The following is an 18665-nucleotide window of genomic DNA, read 5'->3' on the forward strand; positions in this document are numbered from 1 at the left end:
TTTATACAGTTCACATGGTTCATGCACCTACAATGTTGACCAGTCAAAGATAAGTGAAGGACTAAACTCTAAAGCGCGTGTTCACGTGTTTGTGCATGTGCGCGCGCACGTGCGCACGTGCGCCCCTTTGCGTCCTTTGATTTTCTCTGCGTTTTTACTTTTTTTGGCCGGACAACTCAGAAGGCAAAAGTCCGCGAAAGTGCACATTTTTCGATTTGTCGACGCCTCCGCGGAGTTGGACTCGATCGACCAAGCTTTTCTTGTCTGAACAAGATTACAAAAACATGTGCATAAATTAGCATTGCAAGTAAAGTTGGCATGAAGTGTTTTACAACCTTGCTGTCATGTCGTTGCTCATCTCAAAGTTTGTATTTCAGTAGCGATATCTGTAAAAAGGAAGGATTGTGGCGTGGAGCGTGATTGGACCTAGCACCTGTGGTTTTTTGGATGCACCCCCAGTCCAGTAGTGAATCGAGAAAATATGGCAATGTTTCTCCGTTCCATTCATGTTCAGCATGGATGATGACCAGTCCTACCCTTCCCAAAGGTAAAGAGGAAAGTCGGACGTGTCTGTAAAAAGGATAAAGCGGTTTTTAGGCGAACTCTCTATATTTTGCAAAGAAATTCAAGTATTTTAAAAGTTGAAGGGAGTTGATTTGCGTAATACATGTTCTCCTATTAGCCTGAGGGTATTAAATGCATGGAATTACATACCTGCTATTCATCATGTATCCATGTTAGGATAGCATCAGTTCTAGTACAGACAAGTTAGATGTTAGTAGACTACGCTGCACATGCTGAGGAAATTAGTGGAACGCCCAGTCTGAACATGGCGGAATCTCTTTCAAGCTGTACACTACACTATAATCGACTCTGACCTGCACCGGTTTCAGCTCTGTAGCTCTCCAGTGACAATTGTATTTCCCGCCGAATATTTGCCTCTATATATTCCGTGCTCAGCTATCCCGTGTTAGCTGGACGCTATCCGGCGAAGCGCAAAATAGCCGATGAGTCCTACTCGCCTCACCTGGGAGGCCATGGCCAGCGTAAACGCCTGACAGCAGCAGAGTCACCACCAACCGGAGATAATGCACAGCCGTCAACACCGGCGCTGGGCAATAGCTCACGTGCAGGTGCGGACAGTCTCGGCAGTACCTGCGAGCAGAACGATGAGAAGCCCAGGATGGCAACAACGCCCCGGCCATCGTCTCACTCGACAAGCTCTCCTAGCACGAGTAGTGCGTCTTCCTCACCCTTCATATCATCTTCGTCAACTGGTAAGCATGAGCGCGCTGGAAACCGAATGTTGCTGCATGGCCGCGTTCAGTGACCAGACCCAGTAGTCACTATGAGAGGCTGTGGCTATATAGACCGTCTAGCCGTCTTCACAGCGAGCCCAGCACTACCTAGGTGCCAACCAGTATTACTGTCTTGGTCTAAGTTCAGCCCCACATGATCAGATCAAGACTGTTAGGTTCAAGTTTACATACAATCATGTACCTCACTTTACAATGCGTTTCAAAACTATAGACACGTAATTTCGAAAAACCGTAAGGCCAGCATCTATACCACATAAAATCTGTGATCGCTTTGTGCACAGAAATTTCGAAATTGGGTGTTTGCTATCCAATCGCTCAAAAATCTGTATGAGAGTAATTGTGGGAAGGACCAGAGCAATATTCAAAAAGCTCTAGCCAAATTGGAAATATTTCAAAAATCCCATGCGTCTATATTTTTGAAATGGACTGTAGGCCTGATTTTATTATGAATGGATGATGCCTATCTCCTTGAGCATCGGTCATTGGATTTCGTTTGTGCTCCGTGGCTCAGTCTCCGCTCTACTGTGTGTCCGATTTCTGTATCACTTTCTTCACTTTTTTTATTAAGGACATGCTTTTGAATTTCTTGATAGCCATTTCTCTAAACTCAGCATGCCCCCCTAAATATCCCTGAAACAGTTTGCTAATGCAGCACTACCCTTCATGTTACATACAGCGTTCCCCATACTCTCCGAACCTCTGCTCGAGTGGGCAGATCTCGTATTTACCGACCGCTCTCCGTGGGTGTGTTTCTGGCTCCAACTCTTGTCGGGGGGCTGCGATCGGTCAGACCCACTGCATTGCTGTCAGTATGTGCCTTTTCTCTTACCAAGTCCGCGGGTGGTACGAGGTATGATTTGTGCAGAGCTTCCAGACCCGGACCAAACCTCGTCCTCCTTCGTGGCCATAGCATGACATGAACTTGTACTGTGCGACTTGGGACTGAGTTGGGAGCTCATGCTGATTTTGTGTTTGTGTGTTCTCGGTGCATTGCTGGTGGTGGTACACATTGCAGCTTGGAAAGCCAGGGACCACTGCACGTATTGCATGACATGGACTTGTACTGTGCAACTTGGGAGCTCTTTCTGGTTGTGTGTTTGTGTTCTCGTTGCATTGCTGGTGGTACGCGTTGCAGCTTGGAAAGCCGGCGACCACTGCATGGCACTGTTTGATGAGGACGGCGACTACTACGAGGCGGTGATCTCACGTGTGCGACTGCGCAAGCGCCAGCAGACCGCAGAAGTCGTCTTTGTCGGGTGAGCTTGGAAGGCCAGCGGCAGCAGCAGCAGCAGTGCGTTGCTGTTGAATCTCTTCAGTGTGTGCTTTTATGTCCATCCCGTGTACAGTCAATGTTGTTGATACGACCCTTGATCGGGCGCGAGAAACGTTTGTTCTTGTTTGCAAGGTTGGAAGTACATGTATGCAGTCAAATGGTTACTGGGTCTGAAGATTGTGTCGTTATTCACGATTTCTTGTTGTACCCGAGGCTGGTATTCTCCCTTTTGACTGTGCCCCGAAAAGGTTCATATACATGCAAGTGCTTGCTGGCAACATGTGTGTGTGTGTGGGGATGGGAAGGGGGGGGGGGGGGGGGGGCATTTCTGCATACCGGTATGGTTGGCCCAAAGTGAGTCGTAGTCACTGACTTGTACCTCTATGCTATTTTCAAACTGTAGTCTATGTTTGCTCATTTCCTTCCGTTTGTGTGTGTGTGTTTGTTTGTGTGTGTGTGCGTGCGTGCGTGTGTGCGTGTGTGTGTGTGTGTGTGTGTGTGTGTGTGTGTGTGTGTGTGTGCATGCATGTGTGCGTGCGCGCGCATGTGTATGCATGAATGTGTAGATATGAAGACGATGGTCATGTGGTGGTCAGCCTTGACAGCATTCGACCCGTGGAGGAGTCTGTGACAACACCTAGTAAGAATTTCCTGTGAAACCCATCTACTGTATTCATAAAAAGCTAGTGGGGGGGGGGGGGGGAGTCACGATATCTGCTCGAAAATCCTTCCTACTGGGATGCAACTCCGCTGCTTTCCTAGCTAATCTAGATGCTAAATGAAGCACTCACTATACCATGTCTTAAAAATCAAAGTGTACACAGAATTTTCTGTCTAAATCCACTTGTTCACCCTTCCTGCTAGGATGAAAGTTTGTTAGTATTGTACTTATTCCTTCATTTTCACAAAACATACTTCGAATGTCATTTCATTTACGAAGCCCATGGCTTTATAATCGAATATACCTCCATGGCTTTAAAGGTGCGGACATACGGCAATACAGAGAGTCTTTGCACGCCGTTTGTCTCATTGTGTCATTGTTTGCCTGTTTCTCTGCTCATCAGAGCGTTCACCGTCACCCGGTCCACGGTTGCAAGCTGCCAATCGTATGTTTGGCCATGGCAGTGTTGACACCGAACAGGACAATTACATGAAGTAAGATGTTGATCTCGCTTGCGCGCACACCCCTGTGTGTGTGCGTGTGTGCGCGTGCGTGCGTGTGTGTGTGTGTGTGTCGTGATCACCATTAGGGCGTAGAAAGTATTCAATGTTCCGAATGTCGTGCTGTGTATTTAGATCGTTTTGTTTTCTCCATTTTGTCACGTGTTCTTAGTGCTAAATTATTATCGATCGTTTTAAAACCTGTTCATATTCACACAAGAAAGCCTAGCCTATGCAAGCAGAAACTAATCAAATTCACACCACATTTCCCCAATTTTAAGTCGCACTTGATTATAAGTCGCAGCCTATTTTCAGATCCAAGCCGAGTTGTTTCAACACATTGACATACATAGGAAGTCACACTCGACTGTTAATCGCACCCCCTTCTTTGCCGTTGAAGTTTTGTAGTGCGAAAAGGTGTGACTTACTTGTACAGTCAGGGAAATACGGTAGGCTGTTGGGTAGGTCGTCAACAACTCGTTTGTTATGTCCATTCGTTGTCTATTGTTATGTCCATTCGTTGTCTATTGTTATGTCCATTCGTTGTCTATTGTTGTCACAATACATCACAACCGTGTTAGGTTTCTTACCACTTGCACCCTTTTTGTCATTCCGTCTACTGTTATGCATGCAATGTATGAGATTATACATTGTATCGTGTTGTTTCTGGCTCCTCTTCTGGCTACTCTGTTTCTATCACATCTCTGCTACATAAAGTTCATTTTTCTTGTTTATTTTCTTTTTGCCTGTACTGCGACTGATGAGATGGTATCGAAACCACCCGTAGAAACCTTTAATGTGTGTGTCTGTGTGTGTGTGTGTGTATGTGTGCATGTGTGTGTATAACTATATATATATGTGCGTGTGTGTGTTTATGTGCGTGTGTGTTTATGTGTATCTCTGTGTGTGTCTGCGTGTGTTCGTGGTTGTGTGTGTCTGTATGTATGTGTGCGTCCATGCATGTGTGCATGTGTGTACATTGTGTGTGTGTGTGTGTGTTTGTGTGTGTGTGTGTGTGTGTGTGTGTGTGTGTGTGTGTGTTTGTGTGTGTGTGTGTGTATGCAGACAGCGATATGGTGATTACGAGATTTCAGCCCACGAGGATCCATATCCACCTGCAGGTATGCACTGTATACAGGACACTATACATAGGGGAATCCCCATCAAACAGGGGGAAATCATTTTAGGCAGATGCAAGCGCCATGAGCTCACAATCGTCTTTAGTTGGCAAAGCCAATCTTTAGTGGTCCTTGTCCTGGCTGGTATTGTCTATCGACTTCTTTGCTGCTATTATGAAACTAGAAAGCTACAAAGACTCTCTTGGAAGCTCTTTTCTTTATCGTTAAATTTGTTGTCTTTTCTACTGCATGTTTGCTGTAGAGGATCAGTGTGAAGTTGGGAAGTCACCTAGTGCTGGTCACAAGTCGCCCGCTACTGGGTCCACTACCAGTGGAACTAAGAAAGGTGAGGAATGTCGTACACATCTGCATTGTGTGATTGAAAGAAGCATAACGATATATTGGCTTGGTGCATGTTTGTGTATACCTGTGTGTGTGTGTGTGTGTGTAGTGTAACTGTTCATTACATTTGTAGTCATGTCTTCTGCTCTCATCTCTTTTTTTATATTGATTGTTTTTGTTTGCTTTGCCTGTGCAGCTAGCAAACGTGCAGTTGTGGAAGTTGCTATGGTTGAAACAGCTACCACGCCGAAACGGTGAGCTCTCCATGATCATGTGTGCACACGTGTGTGTGTGTGCGCGCGCGCGTGTACGCGTGTGCGTGCCTGTGCACGGGTTTCGCATTTTTATCATGCTAGTTCTCAGGATGGTAACCCCAAGTCACACTTTTTGTTTTTGAAATGTGGCGTGCAGATTTGCGTGGCAAAAATAACTTCATGTAGCTAGTGGTTTTACACCAATCATTTCTGTGGATGGACATGTCATGTGTCCCGGGGCTGATTGAATTATAGGCACCAGAATGAACTGGCCTGTCATGATGTCTGGATTGTTCCTTTTCCCCTGGAAGTTAGAACGCCTTGATGGGATTTTTTCCATCATGCCCTTTCCACTTCGGTTTTTGTGTGTTTGTGATTGTGTTGCAAGTACTGTTGAGGGCATTGAAATCCGGTGGACTGACCGGGGCCGGAGCCCTTACTACCTTTAGCGCGTACACACACACACTGTACTTCACGTACACACTGTGAAAATGGACCAGCAGTGCTCACGGCTGCAAGGCCAGCGCCCCGTGGCCGCTCGGCTGATCATCGGATTTTAATGTCCACAGCAGTAGATCACATACATGTACATGTGATTACAAAACTCATGCAGCAATGGCACAACAAAAGCCTTTCTCTGCCGTTACTTACTGAGTTTCGTGTTAAAACACTCATCAGACAGCATAGCCAAGATTAACACTCACTAGGTACACCGGTATATACAGCCGGAGGGATCTGAGAAGGGGGCAGAGGTGATGCAGGCACAACGTTTCGGCGGCGCAAGGAAAAGGAGATGTTAAAATGTCAGCCTTATTGGGAATAAGATGTGCATGTTATTATGTGTGTCCCTGTGCAGATCAACGGCAAAGCCATCAGCGACACTGAGGTCTTCAGTAACATCGCCTGCTGAAATACCCAGGCGTCCTGCAGATTCTCCAAGCGTGGCCAACCCCATTGGCAGCTGGGAGCCGGATGGTAGGATTCGTGTGTGTGTGTGTGTGTGTGCGTGCGTGCGTGCGTGTGTTGCAACTTTGCTATCGGTGGCCTGCGGTGTAACCAGAAGAAACCCTGTAATCCCTGTTCTGTAGTAAATTCTGGGTATTTCCCTGTTTTGGTATTGCAGGGCAGATAAGCTACCCTGTCAAAAGGTCCTATAATAGGCTGAATTGTGTGGACAGAGAGCTCAGTCCCCTTTGAGAGTGGATACTAAGTGTGACACGTTTCCTGATCACCGGGAATATCATCTCTGACCCAGTCTTGTGGGGTTTTGTCGTCTACAGTCCATTCAGAAAAAGATGGACTTCTAGCTTTTGGCCATAAATGGGTCAAACGTTGAGTTTTTTACAATTTTTTTCTGCAATCCCCTATGGAATCCTCTTCCAATTCTGTTTCTGAAGTCTATTTCTCCATAAAGCAAGCCGTAGCAAGAATAGGATTTCGGCCAGGTTTTGCCCCAAGCGCACTGAATTGGGAAAAACCATCAAAATCCAGGCCGTTTGACCCCGCCTGCAACAGTGCATTGTGCGGTTCGAACCCCAGTTCAGGTACCCTTTTTGGACCCTTTTTCAAATTTCTAATTTCCCAGCACTGCACTGTGTACGATAAAATCTTGAAAATCGCCAAATACGGGAGCTCGCCAGAGCCAGGGCCCATCTTTTTGTGAATGGACTATGATTTGTAACGGATTCTTGTTCGATCATTCTGCTTAGTATTCTGAGATATTATGTACATGTACCGCATGAAGGTGAACGGGGCTGCACCGAAAGGACCAGCAGTTTCGCCACTTTGGCAAGAAGCATAAAGCTTGTCGGAAATAAAGGAGCCACGAGCAGCGGAAGATGGCAGATTAACAGAATGGACAGAAATGTCGCGTGAATCAGTGAAACCTATGTTGAATTCGGAACAGGACGACTGACGGCACATTACTGTAAGACATGTTATTATAACGAGTCGCAAATTTAACGATTGTCCAAAGTTCATAGGTTAACGAGAAGATATGTTAACGATCTTGCAGTATTCTGCCATATCCACAAACAGCATATATGAAGCAGTACGGCCTCAACGGATCTTATTATAACGAAGAAATGTCATCCGTTAAAACGTTAGATTTGCTTCCTCGTTATATATACATGTCTTACAGTATCCAGACATTACAACGGGAACAGGTAGGTTGGGGGAACGACATTTATTATAGACGACGAGACAAGAGACCAAGACGAACGAAACGACTATATTGAAGAGTGAGAAAAGAGAGGAAGAGATCAAGTCTGAACGACAAGATAAAGGGCCTGGGTAGCTATGGCAAATATGGGCGCGCAAGTAGCTACCCAGGCCAACGGAACAAAAGGAGACAAAAGGTGAGTACGCAAGTGCATGCAGGCCAGCTAGAAAAGGTACGGGAGGAGGTACCTAACACTATGCTAAAGCCGTAGCGCAGCCCATTTAGCACATAGGAAGCAAATTCTTTGTCGGGGTGATGATGCAATAGAAGCTGAAAACGAGAGATATACAAAGGGCAAAGTACAGAGGAATTATTAATGTGAAAGAGAAGAAGATTATGTACACATGAAACAGGTATTGGTTGCTCAGGCTGGGATTGCAATCCCGTCGAACTACTGGGCTCGCCGCTGACCTTTGCCGGAACACTTGCTGCGGGGGTGGTCCTTGCCACAGCTGTTGCAGATGTGGGCGAACCGGCAATTTGACCGGCTACATTTGCCAATGTTGAAGTTTCGGCAGATGACGGCACCTGCGTTGTTGCGGGTGAGCAGCGAGGATGATACTGTTTGGGCTTGGTGTGCGTGTTTGGGACGAAAAGGACGCATGTTGCTTGCAGACACCGGGTGGACAAGGCTGGACGATGGACATCAATGCCTAGCCTTGTCTGTGATGCACAGCTGCCATGTATTTATGTCAATCGTATCGAAGCGCTTGCCTGGCTGTGAAGCAACACGCCTTCGAAATTGCTGGTCATACATAAGCCAAGCCTCTGCAAAATACTGCTTGTTGGCCGCCAAGATCACGCACCGGTATGACAGCAGTTCTGCCGTGCGATGGGGTGCATTGCTGATTACAACATGCATATACAGAGACCATGCTTCTAACCAAGTGGCGATATCGTGCACACGTCTACGAACCGGGCGAGTGGTGTCCACCTCTACGACTTCCAATGCACCTCCGGATGGACTGGATCTAAGCTCGAAAGACTTATTGCTATCAACTGCCCCCAAGATATCAGGCAACACTTGGTCAAAGTCCACAAACTCACCTCGCAAGATCCTATCCTGCACCGACTTGGGGACGTGCAGATTTCCAGCGTGAGGCGGTGTGGAGCACGCAGAACTCACGCCAATGTCGGCTGACGCAGCTGGTGGCGCTGGTGCTGTACGTGGCTGCGACAGAAGAGCGGCTCCAACCTCGTCCGTGATGGCAGAACGAACTTCAGCCCGAATAAGTTCGCGACTAGCAGTTGGATCCAAGGTGGCCGGGAGCTCGGCGAGCACCTCTCACATATCCACAGCGGGTGCAGCAGAGTCGTTTGCTGAAGGGTGAGGAGTTGGACGCAGGTTTTCTCGCTCCATGTCGTCCAGCAATCTCTGAACCAGAATGGATTTTTTCCGGTGGTCAGCAGACCTCGATCGTCCAGCTCGGCTCGCAGTTCTGCCACCCGCATCCGATGTACAATAGACGACATTGTTTCAGGCACCAAGACGAGCTGAACACAATCAAAGCGCCTGGCTAATTAGTTATTTGAAGCTACCACAAGCTAGAAGCCAAGCTGAGAGAGCTGAAAATTTGATCCTGGCACAAGCTAAAAGTCGCCACTACAGTCCATTCATAAAACGATGGACTTCTAGCTTTTGGCCATAACTGGATCAAGCTTGAGTTTTTTTAGAATTTTTTCTGCAATCCGCTATGGAATCCTCTTCCAATTATGTTTCCGAAGTCTATTTGTCCAAAAAGCAAGCCATAGCAAGAATAGGATTCGACCAGGTTTTGCCCCAAAAGCACTGAATTGGGAAAAACCATCAAAATCCAGGCCGTTTGACCTCGCCTGCAACAGTGCATTGTGTGGTTCGAACCCCAGTTCAGGTACCCTTTTTGGACCCTTTTTCAAATTTCAAATTTCGCAGCACTGCAATGTGTACGATAAAATCACGAAAAATCGCCAAATACGTGAGCTCGCCATAGCCAGGGCCCATCTTTTTGCGAATGGACTAAGCCAACGGCAAGAAAGAAAGAGAAATTTCAAAGGAAGCAATTGTGCGACGTCAGGCTACGGCAGTGGTGCGTGGCAAATGCAAACATGGCAGTGTGATCGGTGGATGCTAACACACACTAACTACATTAGTGCGACAGTATATTGATTTTGCACTCTAGAATAAAAAAAAAGGCACATCAGAGCCTATCTGGCTTTGCATAGGCAAAGGGAGATGTTATTGAAGGTGGCTTGGAGAACAGAAAAGATGTGCCTGAATTCTTTGTGATGTGGTTCAGGATTTACTGAAGACGACTTGGAGAAGCCCAGATTTCAGACGTCAGCTGGCTGTAACAAGACTGCCTACATGCTCACTGGAACTGGCGTCACGCCCGCTGTCTCGGTATGTTGTTAACTTGTAACACATCAATCATTACACGATGTATCATGATACAGAAATGGGAAGCTTGCACTGAGGTCACGGTACATATAGTTGGGACCGCCCCTGTACACAATCTACTGCTTGGCTGCCTGACAACTTATAGACTTATCTTCCCGTGCAAGTATTTGTAAATGGGGATAGCAAGCTTCTGAAAGGGGGGCTGGGGAAGACTTGGAATACCAAGTAGCTCGAGTAGGCACCAGAGTTCGTTGCTGCGGGATGGCACTGGTATCGGCTTTTTGCAGGGGTTGGAGTTTGTCCAGCTCGGAAGGCTGCATGAGAAGCAATTTGAGCTGTACTGCACTTGAGCCTCATGCTAACGTACCAGACCTGGACGGCTAGTACGTGTTACGCCCAGGCACCTGCTGTTCTGTCACGACTATGCGATAGCCTGCCTGGCCGTCTGTGGGACACGGCGAGAACTAGATGTTTTTGTTTTCTTTCTACAGAAGGAGAGTCCTTGTCATTCTGTGCATTAAATACGCAGTATAAGTTATACTTGAAGCTTTTATGACGATTTACTCGTACATTGTTGATGGAAGCTCCATTGATGTTTTTCTATTCTGTATGTTGCTCGATCACCATGACAGATTCCTGCTCCGCTGAACCAGTACCTGCGTGACTACCAGCGAGAGGGAGCCAAGTTTCTCTTCAAGCACTTTGAACAGAAGCAAGGTATGCCAAGTGGGCTAGATTTAGAGCTTGTTTTAGCAGGTCAGGGGGGGGGGGGGAGGGGGCGGGGGCACTGAATGATTTTGTGTCATTTTAAAAGACTGCATGCTTGAGCTGGCAGCAGGGAGCGTGTACTATGCTAACAAATGATGTGGTGATGCATGTGTGAACCACCTACATGCAGTGAACTGCACCAACACCCACAGTCAACTGGGTACTCCCTACATGTACTCGGATCGGAGTGAGGGTAGCATGGACGCAGCTGACGAGGCTTCGCCCCCTTTCAGACACTGGTTGTGTGCGTACCATCTCAGCCTCACCGCTTGGCGCTGCACCTGTCATCTTGGTATTATTAATATGCATGGTGGTGGCCTGGCACGAGCAAAATTTCTCGAAGTCGGTTGTGTTTAGCCGGTGGTAACGTGGATGTGAAAACTTTACTATATTTTTATGATGTATTCATGTAATGAATTCAGTTTAGCGTAGGCGCACATCTCGCAACTACGTATCTGCTGCGCTACAGCGCCCTCTACGGTTCTGGCCGCGGCACTTGTTTAGCGCGCCTTGCCGCGACCGGCAAGACCGCCTGCTGTGCATCACATTAATTTATGCGTACGCCATCACAATAATTAATTCAGTTTTGATCGGGTCCGAGTCCGCAACGTGGCACATCTCCTTGCCATTCTCAGTTTTGAGTCTTCTCTGCTTTGGCTCATGCCCGACTTGCATCCTGCTGCCTTTGTCTTTTGCTGACCCACCATCCCACCACTAACCATTAATACTACATTGCATCATTCCTACTTCAAGTACAATAAACCTGGTGGCGAGTCACTCATAACTGGTCTGCCTTTCTATTGCGGCATTATGGCCTTATGGTCCTGCCTTTCCATTGCGGCAATCACAGCCTCCGGGCTTCTGCCTTCCTGCGGCAATCACAGCCTCCGGGCTTCTGCCTTTCTGCGGCACTCGCAGCCTCACGGGCTCGTGCCTACCTTGCGGCAAAGACCAACCAGTTCCTCGTCACCAGTACTTACCCAACACAACCTAGCCTTATTCGTGTGGTGTATGCCTGTCTGCATGCCGTCTGTGTGCGCGGAATGCTAATGATGTATGCCTGCCTGCATGCCGTCTGCGTGCGCGGAATGCTAACATGCTATAAACCAGGCTTTCAATAATGTGTCGTTAGCCAAAACATTATTAAGTCTTGAGTATCAGACAAAACCATGCTGGGATAATTTTCTTGTGGCGGTCTGGGCTGATCTGAGTTTCTTCTCTCTTTGTATGTGTGAATGTGTTCTTTGTGCAGGTTGTGTGCTGGGCGATGACATGGGTTTGGGCAAAACTGTGCAGGTGTGTGCACATGATGTGGTGTGTATTGGCAATTCCAGTCTGTATGTTCAATAGGGCTTCGAAATGATGACGGCACGCATACTTGACAACGCATGCCAACGAAATTTCTGGGTTCAAACAAACTTTGGCGTCCCCTTGCTCTTCACTGTTTTTGCAGTATTGTGCAGGTTTCTGATGGTGGGAATCAATGGTTTGCTTGAATAAACAGCCTTTATAGGTGTCCCTTGCTGATAGTTAGAGTTTTGCTATGCTGATGGAGCAATGACTGGTCTTCCCAGTATTTCAAAGGTGAAACAAAGGGTCTGCGGCAAGCTGGCGAAATATTTCAGAGTTCTGATCCGAGTTCAATTCTCGCTTGCTTCAGCATCTTTCCGCCTCGTAAAGAGAGCAAATTCAGATGTCCGAAGTCATGAGAAAGGATACAGTGCAAAGAATCACCTCTCATAGTGAGAGAAATAAAACTTGACGTGCATGCACGACGTACGGATCGATCTCCACGCTCCTCGGGAAGGCAATTAAAAGTGCAGGATTCGCACCCTGATTCGTAATTTTAATTTCATGCAAGTCACTGCTCTACCCTGCCCTGCAGAAAGGAGGACAAAGCTGGCAGATTTGTGTCCCGAAAGGACAATAAAATGATATCCGGGTACTTCGTGTGAGGTATCTACTTTAATCTGCACAAGCCATGATGTAAAATGCCAATAAACATGTGATGCGGGCGATTTTAACCAGCCATGGTGGGGAAAACTGAGAAAAAGAAGGACAAAAAAGAACAATGAAAGCAAAACAAAGGGAGTACTAACTACCGTCGTCAATCCAACTTAGGTGGGCGCGTGCAGAATGGAACAAAATGCAGCATAGGTGTCACGGGATTTTACCTCCTGCGAAAGCCGAGACCAATGAGAATAGGACTTGAATAGAGGGGATTTTAAAAGGATCGGTGATCTGGCAAGTGGTAACTGGAGAGAACATCTAGTAGGGGAGCTATTATTGAACCAGCTTAAATGCGCAAGTGCATGTGGAGGAGCAATTGAATGAATTTGCATGCCGAGTGGGGAAAGCGTTTTGAAAGAGGGGAAGAGGAAGCCAAAATGTATAGCGTCTGAGAGGAGGTTAGATGGGGCATACGAAATATTAATCCAAGCAACTTACGGTGCGTGACTTCTAACCGATGCATAAGAGCAGAGGATAGACCGGAGGACCAACGAGAGAGCAGTAGTCAAACAAAGGAAGAACATAAGAGTGATAAATTTGTATTCGACAATCATGGTGCAGATGGGAAATGTGAGAAGAAATGCAGCCTATAGCGGAGCAAACTCGCTTTTATGTTACGTGCAAATCCCAGGACAAGTGTTCATCAAGAAATATACCAAAGTGTTTGTGATTTTTAACTATGTTGATAGCAATGGGATCGTCAGGGAAAGTAAAAAGTTGAGTCGTAGGGAGGGTGAGGTCACTGGAGGGTCGTGGGGGGGGGGGGGATACAAAGGATTGCCGTTTTCGACACATTGGGGCGGAGTTTCCACGCCGACATCTAGCGCACAACTTGATTAATGTGATACTGTACTGTAGCGAGTCACAGGCTTCTAATAAGCCTGGCTCGGTTATATGGAGCGCCGTATCGTCCGCATGGAGAGATGTATGGTCCAAAGATGCCACATCATTGACGTATACATTGAACAACAGAGGCCCCAAGATAGAGCCCTGGGGCACTCCAGAGTGGACTGTTAGAGGGGCGGACAGGGCATGTCCAATTTGGACACTCTGTCGACGTTTAGTGATATAGCTGGTGAGCCACTGCAGACTTACCCCGGTTACACCAAGCGTTGCTAGCTTTAATATGGAGGAGACCCCTTGTCCAGACAGTGTCGAATGCTTTGCTCAGGTCGAAAAACATAGGAGACTAAGTTGTTTTTGACATGTATGGAACGCGGGCGACCATCATACTCAACCGAGTAGGTCAGCAGGCCTATAAGCGCTTCCGGACCACACCCTTCAGCCACTTTGGACCACCACGGGGTAAAGGATTGAGAAACCAAGCCCGTTCGCCGGAAACAAAACCACGAGACGGCGGACCAGAAGACATCGTTGGCTGACGCATCGTATCACCAAATGATGGCTGTACCAAGGAAAAACGGGACATCGGGGTGAATCGCTACACCAAATCAGCAGGGAAACTCGCGTGGTACTATGCGGAGTAGTACGTTACGCAAATAAAAAACGACAGAACTGAGCAGCAATCGAGACAGTGGGCGGACACGTCTTCAACGATTTCTTCAGCTCCTGGACTATGCGCCCAGCCTGACCGTTAGATGCTGGATGGTAGGGTGGTGTGAGCTTGTGAACGATGCCATTTTGCGAACAGAATGAAGCAAACTCGTGGGTCGTGAATTGTGGTCCATTATTGCTCACAATAAACTCTGGGATACCAACGTGGGAAATAAGTTTCATCAAACAAGAAATTGTCTTTGATGTGGTGGAATCACAGCCCATATCAAAGACTTCAACCCATTTGGAGTAGGCATCCACGACAACAAAGAAGAAACGGTGCTCAAACTCGGCAAAATCAACATGCACTCGTTCAAAAGCTCGGCTTGGGTAAACCCATGGGTGTGTGGCCTCCTTAGAGGGAGCTCGAGCAAATTGCTGACACAGCTCACAGGATGCACATAAATCAGCAATATCTTTGTCCAACTTAGGCCGGTAAAAGAATGAGCGGGCAACTGACTTCATTATGTTTACGCCAAGGTGCACAGAGTGTAATTCCCGCAGGAGAGCTTGTCGGAATGTATTTGTAATCATTACACGGCTTTTCCAGTGCAAATAGCCTTGTTCAATGGACAGTTCATCCCTAATGCGGCTGTACGGTACGAAACGTTCTGCTACGTCACTAGGCCAACCAAATCTGAGAAATCGTATCACATCCGACAATACCTCATCACCTTGAGTTGCGTTGGCGACCTCTGGTCCAGACAGAGGAATGTCACCACATGGATCTGCAGTAAACTCGTTCATAGCATGAATGAGGACAGACTCCTGCTCTTCCGGCAAAGGCTGGGGTAGACATGCTTAAATTCTCGCTCTGTAGTCCCTCTGGGGCCTGAGTGTCCCTTGTCGTAGTATCTCAACAGGACAGGATACGGCAGGCTCCAAGCCGCCTGATGCGTCCTGGTTCCTTGCATTTGTGTGATGTGGGTGATGCTACTACTTCAAGTAGCCACTTATGCTTGTTACTATGCCTGTGTGGTGCTTTCCTTGCTTTTTTTAGAGCTGGGAAGTGAAATGGATCTGGTGGCACAGATCTAATGACTATTGTGATGTGTGTGTGTGTGTGTGTGTGTGTGTGTGTGTGTGTGTGTGTGTGTGTGTGTGTGTGTGTGCACATGTGCGTGTGTGTGTATGTGTGTTCACACACAGGTGATAGCGTTCATTGCTGCCGTCCTTGGCAAAACGAATACCCGGTTCGACGTTCAGCCGAAGTTCCAGTGCTTTGGCAATGCTCGCCGTCCTGAGGTATGGGCCATAATGCCCAAACAAGATTACACTGGTACTGAGTGTCAATGTGAAACTATTAAAATTTAATGTGGACTGTAGCCCAGTGTAGGTACTGGACAACGACATCCATGAGTGGCCTGAACACCAGCCCGCGCACAGGCGGGATTAACCGAATGTTCACGCGATTTTCCTCGGCAAGCAGGCGAAAAGAGTGATCGAGTTGAAGTAACCAGTGTTGTACTTGCACGGCCTCATCTGTATTGAACCTTTTTCTCCAAACATTCAGTCTATTTTTTGTGGACAGGTTGTACACCATGCTCTTGAGTGTTGACAGTGCCTTTGTTATTCTGTCGGTTGCCTTTAGACTGCACCCGCCGCGTACAGTGGTGTGTTTCTAGTTGTGACGCCCGCATCAGTGCTCTACAACTGGGAAGAGGAGATCAAGACATGGACACATCTGAAGTCAAGGTACCGTGCTCTGCTGTCAAACTTGTGTACGATGCCAGTCGTGTATCTACGATATGATGGTGATGTGGTGTACGTGTTGTGTGTGTGTGTGTGTGTGCCATGCCGCAGGGTGTTGCACGGATCACAGCGCACGGAAGCCATGGAGTTGGCGCGTACCGGCAGCGTCGATATCATACTCACCACCTACGACACCGCCAAGCTGAACTTGGTAAGTACATACTCACCACCTACGACACCGCCAAGCTGAACTTGGTAAGCCGCAGTGCTGCTCGATGAAACCTCCGGACATCGGTGAATCAACTAGCACCGTGTCCTGTGCAGCCCCAGCCCAGACCTGGCCTGTGTGCTCTGGACTATGCACTGGTGCAGGGTTGTGCTAACTTATAGTCATGAGTCCAGGTTTCGTAGAGCAGTGTTGTACACCGCAGTATGGCACTTGGTGCTAACTTATTCATGAGTCCAGGCTTCACTGAGCAGTGTTGTACACCGCAGTATGGCACTTGGTGCTAACTTATTCATGAGTCCAGGCTTCACTGAGCAGTGTTGTACACCGCAGTATGGCACTTGGTGCTAACTTATTCATGAGTCCAGGCTTCACTGAGCAGTGCTGTACATCGCAGTGTGGCATGTGGTGTGATCGTATGAGCTGCATGCCCCAGAGAAACAAGGGTTAGTTTGCTTTGAGCAGTCAATGGAAATTCTTATGATGACGTTTCTAAGCAAAGTTTGTCTGTGAGCTCTTGAGCGTGACAATACCATCCTTGTGAAGAACAGACCGCCTTCCATACGTTCTAACTGCATCTCTTCACCCCAACTCGTTTCGTTTGAGTTGTGCCCGAGACGGTGCAGTTGCACACCGGTCTGTCAGAGTCCTGCTCACTTTTGGTGCTACTGGCTTTTGATCTCTGATTTGTGTGTCAACTGAAGGAGTTTGTCAACAGCATTGACTGGCTGGCTGGGGTGTTCGACGAGGCACACCGCATGAAGGTATGTGCCTGTGTGTGTGTGTGTGTCTAAGCGTGCACACACCATGCATTCTCACGTCTGCGTGTGTGCAGGATGCAGTCGTTACTTATTTGTTGACATTGGGAAGGTGGGCTATTGCCTCTCTTGAACAGTCTATGGAAGATGTTGTCATCACACCCGTGAGGAGGAAATCACGAAATATGCTGGAGCCTTAAAGCATTAACAGTCGTCGGGGTTTGCCCAGGTTATGGAAAGTGTGGAATATGTATGATATTGACTGTCAACTGTTGCTTGTGAAGAGATATCACCAACTGTTGGGTGTCGGCAGCAACACTTGCTACAGATCTCGGCATGGTTTGACATGAAGCTCTTTCAACCAAAGAGTGCCATGCTAGGTTTTGCCACAGTGATAGTGCCACAGTGATAGTGCCACTGTGATAGTGCCACTGTGATAGTGCCACTGTGTTATGATGGTGCACAGTGATAGTGCCACTGTGTTATGATGGTGCACAGTGATAGTGCCACAGTGATAGTGCCACTGTGTTATGATGGTGCACAGTGATAGTGCCACAGTGATAGTGCCACTGTGATAGTGCCACTGTGTTATGATGGTGCACAGTGATAGTGCCACAGTGATAGTGCCACTGTGATAGTGCCACTGTGATAGTGCCACTGTGATAGTGCCACTGTGTTATGATGGTGCACAGTGATAGTGCCACTGTGTTATGATGGTGCACAGTGATAGTGCCACTGTGTTATGATGGTGCACTGTGATAGTGCCACAGTGTTATGATGGTGCACTGTGATAGTGCCACTGTGTTATGATGGTGCACTGTGATAGTGCCACTGTGTTATGATGGTGCACTGTGATAGTGCCACTGTGATAGTGCCACTGTGTTATGATGGTGCACTGTGATAGTGCCACAGTGTTATGATGGTGCACTGTGATAGTGCCACTGTGTTATGATGGTGCACTGTGATAGTGCCACTGTGTTATGATAGTGCCACAGTGATAGTGCCACTGTGTTATGATGGTGGCTGTTATCCAGACCTGCACCCGCTAAGTTAGAGTCAATCTTGCCTCTCGTTTCAGGATCCCAAGTCGCAGACGACACAGGTTATGAAGGCATTGCGCTTACGCCGTCGGTAAGCTTTCCTACGTCCTTGTCATGTTGGTGAGGTATTGCCTGTGCCACGTGTACTAACACGAATTGCCCGGGTCCGCGTACAAGGTGGATCAAGAACCACCTCTCCGCTGCTGTGGGACGCCACCACCCCATGGTCAGGCGTCAGATGTGGCTCCTAAACGTTGGGGGAGGATGCATCAGATCCACCAACCAGAGGCCAAAGGCCGAAATCCCATTGCCACAATCATGTTTTCCTCGTGCCAGGCGACAAGTTCCCAATTCACTGTGGGTCACAGCACATGTGTACTAGGATAGGAGAGCTCGTACTACTGACTGAGTACTGTTGTGGACATGGAAATCCAGCCGGAGGTCAAGCGGCCCCGGAGGGTTGGCCATGCAGCCGTGAGCACGCATACAATGAACAGTGCATGCAACGTTCTGTACGCACTGAGGGCGCCGGCCCCGGGCATTCGACCGGAT

General features: G+C 47.8%; 1 protein-coding gene across 1 annotated transcript in view; it reads left to right on the top strand.

Annotated features, from left to right (window-relative positions):
• The first annotated feature begins 283 nt into the window (after window positions 1-283).
• The window catches only part of LOC135818105 (DNA excision repair protein ERCC-6-like 2), a 46568-nt gene continuing 28186 nt past the window's right edge, over window positions 284-18665 (top strand). Inside the window, exons 1-17 of the mRNA XM_065331434.1 lie at window positions 284-547; window positions 961-1277; window positions 2455-2575; window positions 3159-3232; window positions 3657-3747; window positions 4819-4874; window positions 5134-5217; window positions 5410-5467; window positions 6324-6442; window positions 9965-10068; window positions 10698-10782; window positions 12086-12129; window positions 15547-15642; window positions 15989-16092; window positions 16201-16300; window positions 17020-17079; window positions 18152-18204. Of these exons, the coding sequence (XP_065187506.1) occupies window positions 507-547; window positions 961-1277; window positions 2455-2575; window positions 3159-3232; window positions 3657-3747; window positions 4819-4874; window positions 5134-5217; window positions 5410-5467; window positions 6324-6442; window positions 9965-10068; window positions 10698-10782; window positions 12086-12129; window positions 15547-15642; window positions 15989-16092; window positions 16201-16300; window positions 17020-17079; window positions 18152-18204 (1607 nt within the window). The 5' untranslated portion in view covers window positions 284-506. The remainder of the gene's footprint in view (window positions 548-960; window positions 1278-2454; window positions 2576-3158; window positions 3233-3656; window positions 3748-4818; window positions 4875-5133; window positions 5218-5409; window positions 5468-6323; window positions 6443-9964; window positions 10069-10697; window positions 10783-12085; window positions 12130-15546; window positions 15643-15988; window positions 16093-16200; window positions 16301-17019; window positions 17080-18151; window positions 18205-18665) is intronic.

This window comes from Sycon ciliatum, chromosome 1 (genome assembly GCF_964019385.1).
Source record: "Sycon ciliatum chromosome 1, ocSycCili1.1, whole genome shotgun sequence".
Classification (NCBI taxonomy): domain Eukaryota; kingdom Metazoa; phylum Porifera; class Calcarea; order Leucosolenida; family Sycettidae; genus Sycon; species Sycon ciliatum.